A 14,444-nucleotide genomic window follows, 5' to 3' on the forward strand; every position below is an offset into this window, starting at 1 on the left:
GGCCCCATACCCTTCCCGGAGGAAACACTGTTAAGATACCTGATGGCCCCTTACTTCTCACCTTGCCACTGGGAGCCCAGCAGAGGTTCTAGAATGGAGGTGGATTTCCAGGGTACAGAATTTACCAGGCGGAGCTGCTCTGGGGGTGTGTGACTATTCTTATCTCCACAGGAAGAAGTGCTCCGGAAGAGTTTCCAGGACCTGGCCACCGAAGTTGCTCCCCTGTATAAGCGGCTGGCGCCCCAGGCCTATCAGAACCAGGTACTGGGTCTTGGGCTGTTCTCTGCCCACGTGGCACCCCATCTCTGCCCACGTGGGGGCAGGCAGGGCTGGGGTCGCAGGGAGCATGGGGGGATGGCAGGGCTCTGGGTTGTGCTCTGAGTGTGATGGGAAGCCCTGGAAGGCCTTTCAGCACCCCATCTCTGCCCACGTGGCACCCCATCTCTGCCCAGCTCCCTGCTGTGTGGCAGTGGCAGAGTGGGCTCCTGACGGGAAAAGCCCAGCCAGTGCTACAGCAGCGATGTAGGTCTTTGTTAAGACCTCTTGTTTACACCAGGCTCACCACCCCCTAGACTGTCTTTCCTCTGTCCTTAGTCTTTATCTCTGTCCCCTTCATAATCCGCCATGTCCTCTGCTCTGGTTTCTACTGAGGAGGCTTGAGTTTCTCTCACCAGTCACCTCTGCACTCCGTAGATGAGGGAAGGGGAACTTGAGATAACCCAGAAGGAAGTAACCCCTGCAGGGGCTTCAGCCATAAAACTTCCCTCCTGCAGCCCACGTACAAGACAGCTGTGTTCCTTAATCTCCTCCCTCCGTCCTTCCCTCTGTGCCCCTGGCCTCCCCCGTGCCAAGTCAGGGCCGTTCATCTCAGGTCGCTTGAGCAGCTCTCCTTGGCAATCTACACAGGTGACCAATGAGGAAATAGCGATTGATTGCCGTCTGGGGCTGAAGGAAGGGCGGCCCTTCTCAGGGGTCACAGCCTGCATGGACTTCTGTGCCCACGCCCACAAGGACCAGCATAACCTCTACAACGGGTGCACAGTGGTAAGAAAGCCTGTGAGCTGTCACAGCCCCACCTATGAGATGATCCTGGGAGGGGGCACACACCTGCTCTGTGCGGATAGGTGGGCTCAAGGCTGGGCGTGACCCTGCCACACTGCCTGCTTCTGCCAGCTTCTTTGGGAAATGCAGGGACAGGGCTGGTTTGGGTGGATGCTGCAGAATGCAGCCTCTTGGGCACCTAGTGTGCCCCAGTTAGCTGAAGTGTGGTTCCAGGTCTCTCTGAACACTTGGATTTAAGTCCAAACAGTCTCTTGACTCATTCATTGGGCAAATGTTTATTGTGCCCCAGGTACTGCTCTAGATGCTGGGGAATAAAATGGACAGTGTGCTGCCCAAGTATGTGATATAATGTCCAGTAACAATGAAGGCTGTGAGGAGAAGATACGGCAGGGTAAGGGATGAGATGAGCACAGACGCTATTTTAGATTAAGTGGAGGGAGCCTTGTCTGGGAAGGGGCACCTGAGCAGAGATGTGGAGGTAAGGGACCGAATGGGTGGGGGTGGGGGTGGGGAGCTCCAAGACCAGCACAGGCGAAGGCTCAGAGGAGTGAGATTAGAGGGGCAGGCAGGGCTGGGGTCGCAGGGAGCATGGGGGGATGGCAGGGCTCTGGGTTGTGCTCTGAGTGTGATGGGAAGCCCTGGAAGGCCTTTCAGCTGGGAATGCTAAGATCTCACTTATAAAGTCAGAAGCACTCTCTTGCTTCTGCAGATGGAGAATAAAATATGTTGCAGTAAGGATGGGTGGGGGAGAACCAGAGCAAGCAGGCCAGGTAGAGGCTGGGACAGTTGTCCAGAGGTGACAGACAGAGCTTGGGCAGAAGTGAGAATTGGGGTGGGTAGTAATTGGACAGGTTTGAGATGATTTTGAAGGCATAGCTGAGGGTATTTTTTGCTCATGGCCTGGACATGGGCTATGTGAATTGCTTGAGCAACTAGGCAAGTGTTAGTGTTATTTACTGAGATGTAGAATATCAGGAGAAGACCAGTTTGGGGTGAAAATCAAGAATTCTGTTTTGACAGACACAGACTCACAGACTTGGAAAACAAACTTACGGTTGCTGGGGAGTAAGGATGGGAGAAAGGAATAGTCGGGGGGTTTGGGGTGGACAGGTATACACTGCTGTATTTAAAATGGGTAACCAACAACCTACCATATAGGAGAGGAAACTTTACTCAATGTTACGGCAGCCTGGGTGGGAAGGGAGCTTGGGGGAGACTGGATACATGTATGTGTATGGCTGAGTCCCTTTGCTGTCCACCTGAAACTGTCACAACATAGTTAATTGGCTGTACTCAAATATAAAACTAGAAAGTTCTTTTAAACAGTTAGAAAATTCTGTTTTGAGACGCCTGCTAGATGTCCAGGCGGAGATGTAGAGTAGGCTGGGAAAAAGAAGGGTCTAGAGAAATGGAGGTGAGACTAGAGAGCACTCAGTGCATAATCAGGGCCATGAGCCTGGATGCAGGTCCCAGAAGAGTGAGCACGAGATGGAGAAGGGAGGAGGTTTGGGCTTGGGTGGGGGCACCCTGCAAGGAGTGATGTGGCTTTCTTCTCTGCTTTTTACCTCGGCCCTGGGAGACAGGGCCCCCAGGGGGCTGTGGAAGAGACAAGGGCGCTGGCATGTTCAACTAAAGAGGAACTCCTAGAATCAGTATAGCTTCTGCCCCCATGGGATGAACGGCCCAACCCTAGGATTTCACTTCCCCATCTTGTCCCCCTTTCCCCTGTTCAAGACCAAAAAGCAAGATGAGGCAGGCTTCTGTCTACACTGCACCATGAGGATTTTGTAGCTGAAATAGAGAGAAGGAGGGCGCCCTTCAGGGTTAGGAAAGGAGCAGGGAAGGAGGACAGACCACTGGGAGATAAGAGCACAGTCAGGTTATTTGGATCCCATCGCTTCCAGAATGAAGTGAAAAATAAGTTTTTTCCAAAATGAATAATGGGTTTTTTTTTCCTACCTGAACAATTATTATAAAAAGAATTTAATAACATGAGAAAGTATGAAGTAAAAATTGCCTGACGTCTCATAGATAACCTGTGTTAGCATTGTGATGGCCATCCATTCAGATACCTGGATATGTGTGTGTGTGCGCAGCTGTATACATTTTACACAGGTGGATGTGCTGTTCCATGACCTTGCTTCCCTGAACTCAGGAGCATGCGGTGGATAGCTTTCTGGGCTGGTGGATATCAGTTTACTTCAGCATGTTCTAAGGCTCTGTGTGTGGCCCTGTCACCGTTTACTAGCCAGTCCCCTGCGGATGGACAGTACTTTCAGACTCCTCTCCGTAAACCACAGGGAGGGTGTCCTCAATACAGCTTTGTGCAGTGGCCCCAGGATAAGGACACTTACAGCCTTTGGCGTGCTAATTTGGCAGCTTACTGGGCAGCAGTAGGGTTGGTCAGGAGGCAGAGAGGGGAGAGAATGGCCCACAGCTTTATTGGGAATTTCATAAAGCGGAATGAGTAAAGCAGGATAAATAAGCTGAGTAAGTTTAGGGTGGATAGTTTGAATAATTTCTTCAGGCTCTGGGCTGTAGAGGTGGTCTCTATGGGGTGATTTAAGACGGGGGGAGTATTTGGGGTGTGAGAGTTTGATAAAGGAGATGGTTGGGGTGGGATAGGTTGGTTTATGTATCAAAGTTGCATTGGCAGGGGTCATTTGCTGCCTTTAGGAGTAAGCTAGGCTTCCCAGGTGTCACTAGAGGTAAAGAACCCACCTGCCAATGCAGGAGACGTAAGAGATGCAGGTCAGTCCCTGAGTTGGGAAGATCCCCTGGAGGAGAGCATGGCAACCCTCACCAGTATTTTTTCCTGGAGAATCCAATGGACAGGCGGGCTACGTCCATAGGGTCGCAAAGAGTCGGGCACAACTAAAGCAACTGAGCGTGCAGTCTTAGGGAGGGTCAGTCCCTTCAAGATCAAGGCCCCAAATGTTAGAACATCAAAAATTCAGAAAATAAAATATAGTCAATACGAGAGTAAAAAGAGTAAACAGAAAGAAATCAGACCGCCTTAGTAATCAGAGAAGCATATTCCAGTGGCGAGATACATTTTGATAACAAGTGAAAAGTTTTAAATGAATGGCAAAAATGTCAACAAAAGTGTAGGAAATTTGAAAATTCTGCCAGTGTGAGTGAAGCATTGATGCTAAATCATTTTGGAGCACAGTTTGGTAGTATGTGGCAGTTGGGTTCTTCATAGTGTTTATCCCAGGGAATTAAGTATCTTAGAAAATTCAGTGAAAGAATAGAAGTATTACTTACGATAGGAAAAAATAAGAAACAGGTTTAAATAGTCGTGAGGGATTAGTTAAGGAGATTAACACATTGATATAATGGAATAATATAGTGTGGCTCTTAAATCGTATTGGGAAAGAATATCTAACATGTAAGAAGATATACTGTGTAAGAAAAGGTTATTCTAAAACTGTGCATAATATGGGCTTCCCTGGGGGCTCAGTCAGTAAAGAATCTGCCTGCAATGCGGGAGACCTGGGTTCGATCCCTGGGTTGGGAAGATCCCCTGGAGGAGGGCATGGTAACCCACTCTAGTATTCTTGCCTGGAGAATCTCGTAGACAGAGGAGCCTTGTGGGCTACATTCCGTGGGGTTGCAAAAAGTCAGACACAACTGAGTGACTAAGCACACAGCATGTACATAGCATAAATGATCCTATTTAATTATTAAACAGTGAACACGTCTATGACCAAGTATATGTATGGGTTATTTCTAGTGGGTGGGATTATGGAGCTAATTTTCATGTCCTTTGTGTTGCTGTAAATTTTCTACCACCAGCACGTACAGTTTTCAGTTTTAAGAAGAAAAGGAGATGAGTGTTGAGGGCAAGAAGGACAGTGGTTGAAGGTCCAAGGTCTGGGAAATAACATGTCCTGGCAGTGATGACAGTGGAGGGCAGAGCACGTCTCCCTGTCCTGACCTGGTCCCTTTCTGGCTGTTTGACCCAGAGCCAGTCATCTCATCCCCTCTCAGCCTTGTTAGGCAAAGTGAATGGATGTGTGTTGAAAACTGTCAAGCAAACTCTAAATGTTGGTGATACCGTTACTGCATAAACCAAGACAAGTGTGCTTTTTAGATACTCTGAAAAGTGATAACGGATAGCTGGGGTTGGGACTGTCTGGGGAAGGGGACAGCCTTGTATGTGGGCTGCTCAGCCCCTCCCTCTCAGTGTCGGGCTCCCCCAAGCCCTTCTCTCTGCTTGAGGCAGGTCTGCACTCTGACCAAGGAAGACAATCGCTGCGTGGGCAAGATCCCGGAGGACGAGCAGCTGCACGTGCTCCCCCTGTACAAGATGGCCAGCACAGACGAGTTCGGCAGTGAGGAGAACCAGAACGCCAAGGTGGGCAGTGGGGCCATCCAGGTGCTCACCGCCTTCCCCCGCGAGGTCCGGCGCCTGCCCGAGCCTGCCAAGTCCTGCCGCCAGCGGCAGCTTGAAGCCAGGAAGGCGGCAGCCGAGAAGAAGAAGGTTCAGAAGGAGAAGCTGAGCACTCCTGAGAAGATCAAGCAGGAGGCCCTGGAGCTGGCTGGCATCACCACTGACCCAGGTGTGTGGGGAGAGGGTGCCCAGCAGGGGTGGCACAGCGCCGTCGGGTCAGGGGCCCCTTACGACCCCTCCTCCTGCCTTGAGATAGAATTCCAGACAGAAAAGTACTGGAATCTCTCAGCCATGTGAACCATCAGTTTCGTCAGTCAGCAACAGAGGACCCCAGACCCAATGGGAGGCACCTGGGACACAAGTGTACGGAGGTCCCCCATCTTCCCAGAGGGCAGCTGAGTGTCCCCCAGCCCGCCCTCTCCCCTCGCAGCGGGGCAGCAGGGCCTTTGGTGTGGGGCAGCCCTGATCTCTGCAGCAGCTGGCACAGGGGCGCTTCAGTGAGGACAGGTGGGGGTCTGCTTGGGCTGGGGGGCCGAGAGCTCTGCCGGCCGCTCTCCCAGGGCTTCCTCGGGGCCAGGCCAAGCTGAGCGGTGCCAGGAGCAAGCCCAGCCTCACACGTCTTGCCTGCCTGGCTGAGGAAATCTCTCAGGAGAAGAGGAAGCTTCTGTGGCGGTGGTTCTCTGTGCTCCTTCTCTGTCTCACCTCCTGTCTTCCTCAGGCCTTTCTCTGAAGGGTGGATTGTCCCAGCAAAGCCTGAAACCCTCCCTCAAGGTGGAGCCGCAGAGCCCCTTCAGCTCCTTCAAGTACAGCGGCAACACGGTGGTGGAGAGCTACTCGGTGCTGGGCAGCTGCCGGCCCTCCGACCCGTACAGCGTGAACAGCGTGTACTCCTGCCACTCCCACTATGCACAGCCTGGCCTGGCTGCCGTCAACGGCTTCCACTCCAAGTACGCGCTTCCGGCGTTCAGCTACTACGGCTTCCCATCCAGTAACCCGGTCTTCCCCTCTCAGTTCCTGGGTGCTGGTGCCTGGGGGCACAGTGGCAGCAGCAGCAGCAGTTTTGAGAAGAAGCCAGACCTCCACGCTCTGCACAACAGCCTGAGCCCGGCCTACGGTGGTGCTGAGTTTGCCGAGCTGCCCGGTCAGGCTGTTCCCACAGACACCCACCACCCCGCTTCTCACCACCAGCAGCCTGCTTATCCAGGCCCCAAGGAGTATCTGCTTCCGAAGGCCCCCCAGATCCACCCAGTGTCCAGGGACCCGTCTCCCTTTGCACAGAGCTCCAATTGCTACAACAGATCCATCAAGCAAGAGCCAGTAGACCCTCTGCTCCACACTGAATCTGTATCCAGAGAGCCTGGCAAGATGGGCAAAACACCTTTGCCTGAGGCATCTCAGAACGGGGGTCCCAGTCATCTATGGGGACAGTACTCAGGAGGCCCAAGCATGTCCCCCAAGAGGACTAACGGTGTGGGTGGCAGCTGGGGCGTGTTCCCTCCTGTGGAGAGCTCTGCTGTTATCCCTGATAAGCTCGGTTCTTTTGGGGGTGCCTGCCTGACCCCTTCCCACTTCCCTGATGGCCAGCATCAGTGGGGGTTGTTTCCTGGCGAGGGACAGCAGCCAGCCCCCCAGCCTGGAGGACGGCTGCGAGGCAAGCCGTGGAGCCCCTGCAAGTTTGGAAGCAACGCCTCGGCCTTGGCTGGGCCCGGCCTGACTGAGAAGCCATGGGGGGTAGGGGCAGGGGATTTCAGCTCCGCCCTGAAAGGTGGTCCTGGATTCCAAGACAAGCTGTGGAGCCCCTTGAAAGGGGAGGAGGGGCGGATTCCAACCCCGGGGGCGAGCCAGCTGGACAAAGCCTGGCAGTCCTTCGGCATGCCCCTGGGCCCCAGTGAGAAGCTGTTTGGGGCCCTGAAGTCCGAGGAGAAGCTGTGGGATCCCTTCAGCCTGGAGGAGGGGACGGCAGAGGGGTCCCCGAACAAGGGGATGGTGAAGGAGGAGAAGGGCGCCGGTGGGGCGGAGGAGGAGGAGGAGCTGTGGTCGGACAGCGAGCACAACTTCCTGGACGAGAACATCGGCGGCGTGGCCGTGGCCCCCGCCCACGGCTCCATCCTCATCGAGTGTGCCCGGCGGGAGCTGCACGCCACCACGCCCCTCAAGAAGCCCAACCGCTGCCACCCCACCCGCATCTCGCTGGTCTTCTACCAGCACAAGAACCTCAACCAGCCCAACCACGGGCTGGCGCTCTGGGAGGCCAAGATGAAGCAGCTGGCGGAGAGGGCGCGGGCACGACAGGAGGAGGCCGCCCGGCTGGGCCTGGGCCATCAGGAGGCCAAGCTCTACGGGAAGAAGCGCAAGTGGGGGGGCGCCGTGGTCCCTGAGTCCCAGCATAAGGAGAAGAAGGGGATGGTCCCCACCCGGCAGGCGCTGGCCGTGCCCACGGACTCAGCAGTCACCGTGTCCTCCTACGCCTACACGAAGGTCACCGGCCCCTACAGCCGCTGGATCTAGGTGCCAGGGTGCCAGGGAGCCAGCGTACCTCAGCGTCGGGCCCGGCCCGAGCTGCCTCTGTGGTGCTTTCGCCCTCACGCCTGGGGGCGGGTTGGGGGTGCAGAAGTCTTTTTATCTATATATACATATATAGATACGCATATATATGTATTTATGGTCCAAACCTCAGAACTGACCCGCCCCACCCTTACCCACCCCCCCAACTTCCCCAGCACTTTGAAGAAGAAACTACGGCTGTCGGGTGATTTTTTTCGTGATCTTAATATTTATATCTCCACATTGGTTTTTTTTTTTCCTCCCTTGTTTGGGGGGCTTTTATTTTCTCTTGTTTTTAAAACTCTATCCTTGTATATCACAATAATGGAAAGAAAGTTTATAGTGTCCTTTCACAAAGGAGTAGTTTTAAATTCCATTTAAAATGTGTATTTATTGGATTTTTTTTAAGTGACAATTGTAATGGTAAACGATCGGCAGGAAAGGCCAGAAGCACTCATTCCTGCCCAGTTGTGCTGGGCCCGGTGAGCCTGGCCCTCTTGGGAGATGACGAGGTTCTCTCAGCCATCGGCCCCTCATGAGCCAAGTGCAGGCTGTAGCCACCCACTGCGTCCCCCTGACAGACACCCTTCCCTTCGGGGAGGGAGCCCTCAGGACAGCTTCCATCCTCTTCAGCAGGATGGGAGAATCTGTAGAGGAACACCTGGGGTCCCTTTTCCAGTCACCGGCTTGGAGTCGGGTATGGGGGGCAGGCGCACCCCAGGCCAGGCACCTGAGATGCTGGCATAGATTTCCCCCGAAACCAGGTTGGAAGTAGATAGCTTCAAGCTTGCTAGTCTCCACACTGAATCCTCTCTGTCCGTTAGCTATCAAGTCACGTGGTACCGTGGTCCCCTCGGCAGCACCTCAGGACGGAGCTGGAATCGAGAGGTTCTCAGGAGCCTTTTTCCACCAAGCTGACTAGCCAATGAATACTGGCTGAAGGAATTTGTCTTAGTGGCAGGTTTTAAAACAAAAACAATGCCTCCAAAGTCGATGCTGATACTGAAAAGGGCTACTGTATCTTTAAGAACAAGAAGTCGAACCCAAGCTGTGAAAAGCCGGCAGAGCCTGGTGCTGTAGTGCTGTGCTGGGACTTCCCTGGTCGGGCAGGCTGCACCCTCGGGAACTCCCGCACAGCAGTGTGGCAGCAGGAACGCATCTCCTTATCCCTGGATTTCACATTGGACAATGGTGCATGCCTCACACCTGAGCCCACCCCCTCCATGCTATCATTTGAGGAGTGGGCCTATCCTTAACAAGTTTTAAATGCAAGAGTCAAACATTTTCAGCAGGTAGCTATGATTTTCCTCCCTATTTGGTGCCATTTCTCTATTTGGTCGTTTTCTCCTTTCCTTCCTCCCCTCTCCACCCACTTGAACATGCCCACTCTAAAATTCTGGTGCATTCGTTCAGTCCTTTGAAATGAGAATGTGGTGCTTAATTTTTTTGACATTTGTTAAGAGAGGTTGGGCCTGACAGGTAGGAAGCAACATCCGTCGACAGCAAGTCAGACTTCTTGGAGTGTTTGTTCTTCCTGTGGTATTAGCAGAAATGATGTCCAGCTACCCATGTGGATGTATGTGGTGCGTGAGAGGCTTCATAAGGACACAGAGGGGAATATGGCCACACAGTGATTGACAGCCAAACCCTGAGATAAACATCAGATATTTATTGAGCAGTTTTATTCAGATGTGGGTCTTCATAAAATGAGTTTAACAATCAGATGACGATGCTAAAGGCAAGTTCCTGAGCTTCCAGGTGCCTTGTGTAAGAGCTGAGAATTGACCCGCTGGGTGTTTACTGTAACTGTCCCAGAAGCACTGGCGGAGAGTCGCTGTGAGATATCCTAAGCATTTATGTGGTCTGGTTTTAATTGTAAATAGTGAAAAAAAATTTTTAAGCACTTTTGCCTAGATTTAAACAGCAACTTGAAAAAAGTATGTTTTAACATGTAATTGTGGGAGAAATTGTAAATAGTAGCTGAATATTTAACGTGCTTTGTCTAGCCTTCACTTTTACCATATTCTGTAAAGTTGCATTTATTTTACAGGACAAAAATGAAATATTATTGCTTTTGAAATAAATACCCAAGAGCTTATCAGGATTTCGAATTATTCAGAACTCAGATTTATAGGAAAACCTCTGACCTTCAGTTTGACAAGCTAAAGGAAGCAGAGTCTTTAATGAGCATGCTGATTTTCTAGTTTTGAGGAAAAGTTGGGTCCTTTAAATGCTATTTTGCTTAACGCATCAGTACTCTTATGCAGGTCTCATTTGACTCCGTGCTTAGGTAGATGCGGGGGTGCCTTGAAAACTTCATTTTAAATTATCTTAAACAAGAAATACAATATTTTACAAAACATTTGGAGAATGTGACCGTCTGTATGACCCGGGAAAGCCCCAGGTTGGCTGTTGGTTTGGAAGGTCCCGAGTGTAACCCAGGTGATTCTGATACTTGGCATGTATGAATCTCCTTGATGTGTGCTCAGTAGACTCTTCCCCTCATCACCCTTTGGTAGCAAAGCCATTAGATGAAAGGAGAAACCAATACAATCCAAAAGCATGTGATGTCTGTCCCCACCCCAGCCCAAACAGCCTTTGGTTCATAAATTCTAGATTAGCAAATAGGCTGCTGAGAAGTGAGTCAAGAGGCAGTCTCCATTGGACGTCCCCATGCCCTCCAGAATGGTGTTTCAGAGATTAGGTGGTGCTGTTGCCATGCTCAAGCCCATGCTGATTTTTACACACTACATGTATAACCTACCTCAAATCTCAGTCATTAAATTAGCATGCTTTAGACGTATGTTTAAAAAGTAACTATGCACAGCTCTTTATCCCCTCCCCCTTGCTGCTGAAGGTTTCTTAAAGAGAAAAATCGAATTTTTATTTTTTACTGGCACTATCATTTTTTAAGTCTGAAAGATGATTAACAGACATTTTTATCATGAGAAGAAAAATAAAGCCATTGCAACTAAAGAACCTAACAGCATGACCAAGTTTTAGGAATAATAGTACAGCAACAGAAATGATGGAGTCCTAGAGTCATCTCCCCCAGTGTGCCCTGTCCACAGATGCCATCCACATGCAGTGCAGACAGTTGGTTCTTCTTTTGTTTTCCCTGCCTTTTTTGTGTGCAAGGAAAGTACTTGCAAAGTTTTGTGCTAAGAAGTTTTTAAAATTAAAAAATCGCTTTGCGGCAGGTTCTCGCAAAATAACTGGTGCTAGCTCAAGAAACCATTATCTAACCATCAGAAATCTTGACTGAAGTGTTTCATGGCTTTTGAGGTTTCTTGTTTTTGTTGTTGTTTGGTGTGTTTTCTGGCAGGGCCTAGGTTTCCCACACTCTGGCTTCATGGGTACTGCTTTGTCGTCTCACTGAGATGACAGGTGCATATGGAAAGAGATCATACCCGCCCCTCTTGGTCCTTTCACCAGCCTCTTTTGGAAACAGTAGTTTGCAGAGCTTGGGGACTTTAAAAGTGCTGAAGCAAGGAAAGAAGGAGCAGATCTTAATTGCTTTGTACCCGGCAGCACTGGGTATGTGAGGACGGGTGACAGTGAGCAGATGGTAACCTGATTCCATTAAGAGAACCCAGCTAGGCTTCATGAAGTTGACCACCGCCAGATCTCACACCAGGGCAGTGCTGCGGAAAATTAAAATGATAGCCCCGACGTGCCTCAACCAATCTCTCTCCTTTTGTTACTGAAGTGTGTTTTATGGACTAGGAAGCATTTTTATGAATTGAAATAGTCTAAATAAAATGGTGCTATGGTGTTTTAATGTGACTGTCCCTGATCCTGTCCTGCTGAGGTGCTATCAAGGTTCTGAAACCACAACCAACCAAAAACAAGGTGGGCTCCAGTCTCTCTTGGCTTCTTCCCCCGCCCCCCTTTTGGTGCTGTCTCCTTAGACTTCTGTTTACGTGCTAGAACCTGCTCTGAGCAGTTTTTCTGTTTTGTTTTATTCTTCCCTTGCTGGCCAGACAGAAAGGCATGTCTCGAAGGCAGCCAGCCCTCTTACTGGGGTGGGGAGTGGGCCTGCCTGTCTTGGAGGTGGCGGGCACGCTGATTTTACATGTGTCCTCTTGGGTCTATCAAGAAAGGAAACGTGAAGGGGTCTTGGGGGGTTCTTTGGAGGAAGAGGAGTCGGGTGCTCCTGCGTCTTCTAACATAGCAGGCATTCTCATAGCCGACACGGTTTTCTTCCGCTGTCCAGGGTGCTGACTAGATGTCTCTGAGAGTTCCAAAGGTGCTCTGCAGGCCAGGGTGGGCCGGATGGGCCTCCTTCCTCCCCAGCACTGGCCAGGACCGTGGTGGGCAGGGGGCTCATTCCCTTGCTCCCCCAGCCTTTGCCCCAGCATTGCTTCTGCCTCTCATTGGTATCCCCTCGTGTTCAAAAGGAAGGAGCTTTGCTCACTCGGTGCCCCTGAGGCTGTTTTTAGTTGGTGCTATTCTAAATTTCTTCTTGGGTCCACAAAAGTTGATATTTTAAAAATTCAACAGGAAGCTCCATTTTGTGTCATCCACTGTCACAATAATTTTTTTTTAAATACCTCAAAAACAGGACATCATGACAACTTTGGTAAAGTAGATTCCAGGAGGGTCTGATACATACAGGTTGTCCATTTGATGACCTACTTGACCTTGAAGAATCTGGGGTCATTTTATTTTTCATTCTTCAGTTAAAATGGCAGAATGCTTAGAGGAAGGACTGTGGTTGACTTTTATTTTGTTTCCTTTTACGTTTTGCTTTTGAATAAAATGTGAATTTCCTATGCCCATCTCATTGAGCTTTTTCAGTCATTGTTGCTGTCATTTGAAATGACTCCCTCACAACCTATTTTTATTAACCAGCTGCATCTGCTGTAGTACATGGCCAACTTCAACATACCCTGGACCAACCTGCATATTTTTCGAGTTTTGTACCCCCAGCATAGGTTATACAGTCCCGCACGCACTCACATGCACAAGGAGAGTTTTCCATGTGCGAGGCCCCGTCTTGGCACTCCCAGCCCTTCCTTCAGCAGAGCTGCCAACAAGAGACAAGCAATAGGCTTCTTCCCTGAGCAGAGATTGCAGCACAGAAATGCAAGGTCTACAGTCGCTTTTTGCCTAAGAATCAGTGAGAATTGGCCTACTTCCTCGTTTGCTCCTCTTCTGATATCAGGGATGCTTTTTGTAGTGGTGTTGTTTGCTCTCTTTTCTCATTTTGACTACCTGTCATTCAGGGATAACTCATCATTATCACATGAGGATTTTAAAAATTCTATTTGGCTCATTGAATATCCAAATTTTCTTGGTTCCAGTACTTTTATTTTTTTCTTTTGAGGGGAAAAAAGGAGGAGAAAAACAGGAGTGATGTAATTTCTTTTTCATCTGTTCTAATTAAAGAAACAAGGGCAGGTCATATTGTGGCATATTAATGCATTAGGCTTAATCTAGAACCCCTGTAGCTTTTTGATGTGTTTTATTTCTTCTCTCTTTGAATTCCTGTTTGGTTACTTGGCTTCCAATGGAGGTGAACTTAACAACCATACTTGAATATTCCGTCTTGACTTTGTAACTGTGGCTACTTGAAATGAAGTTTATCTGGGGTTGATGGATGAATGGTAGATTTTTGCAATGTCTCAAGGCAATAGGATGTGTATTATTAAACTGTAGATATTCTTAGTACAGTAAATTTATGCTGATAATTTTATTTTGTATAATTTTTACTTTTTTGTTAATATTTTTTCCTCCCACTTTATTGGTTTGCCTCCTGAGCTACCCTCCTTGCCCTCCCTTCTCCCCCAGTGTTTCAGCAGATTTAATTTAGGGTGCCTAGAAATTGCAAGTATGTATCCTTTTTTGATTTGTATTTTATTATAATTTACACAAACAACTGGGTTTGTGAACTGTATTACTCCTGGTATCTTTAAAATATTGTGGGTGTTTTAATAAATTTTATATTTATTTTTTGCACTCAAATTCTGTGTGGCTTCTTCTTCCCCACCTTGAATTGGGCCCCGATTGTGGTATTTAAGGTTCCCTATAATCCCACTGTGGTCCAACTCCCAGATCCATACACAACTACTGGAAAAGCCACAGCTTGAAATCCCACTACAAGAGAATCACATATTATTGATCACAAACATTTTCAGAGTACTTAAATATAACCATATGCATGTATAACTTTTAAAATGGAATAAAACAATAATACTGTCCTCTTCATGGATCCTAGCCTTATAGTAAAGAGACTTGTGTAACTCAGTGAAGCTGTGAAGCATGACGTGCAGGGCCACCCAAGACAGGTCACAGTGAAGAGTTCTGACAAACGTGATCCACTGGAGAAGGAAATGGCAACCCACTCCAGTATTCTTGCCTGGAGAACCCCATGTGCAGTATGAAAAGGCAAAAAGATATGACACCAGAAGATGAGCCCCCAAGTCGGTAGGTGTCCAGT

The 14,444-nt window shown here is 49.4% G+C and overlaps 1 protein-coding gene across 2 annotated transcripts in view; it reads left to right on the forward strand.

Moving 5' to 3' along the window:
* TET3 (tet methylcytosine dioxygenase 3) overlaps window positions 1-10,963 on the forward strand; it is a 106,337-nt gene extending 95,374 nt beyond the window's left edge. For both annotated transcript variants that reach the window (XM_069583715.1, XM_069583716.1), the window contains 4 exons: window positions 172-261; window positions 907-1,044; window positions 5,291-5,627; window positions 6,177-10,963. In XM_069583715.1, coding sequence (XP_069439816.1) covers window positions 172-261; window positions 907-1,044; window positions 5,291-5,627; window positions 6,177-7,966 — 2,355 coding nt within the window. In that variant the 3' untranslated portion in view covers window positions 7,967-10,963. The remainder of the gene's footprint in view (window positions 1-171; window positions 262-906; window positions 1,045-5,290; window positions 5,628-6,176) is intronic.
* Window positions 10,964-14,444: the final 3,481 nt, after the last annotated feature.

This window comes from Ovis canadensis, chromosome 3, assembly GCF_042477335.2.
Source record: "Ovis canadensis isolate MfBH-ARS-UI-01 breed Bighorn chromosome 3, ARS-UI_OviCan_v2, whole genome shotgun sequence".
Lineage (NCBI taxonomy): Eukaryota > Metazoa > Chordata > Mammalia > Artiodactyla > Bovidae > Ovis > Ovis canadensis.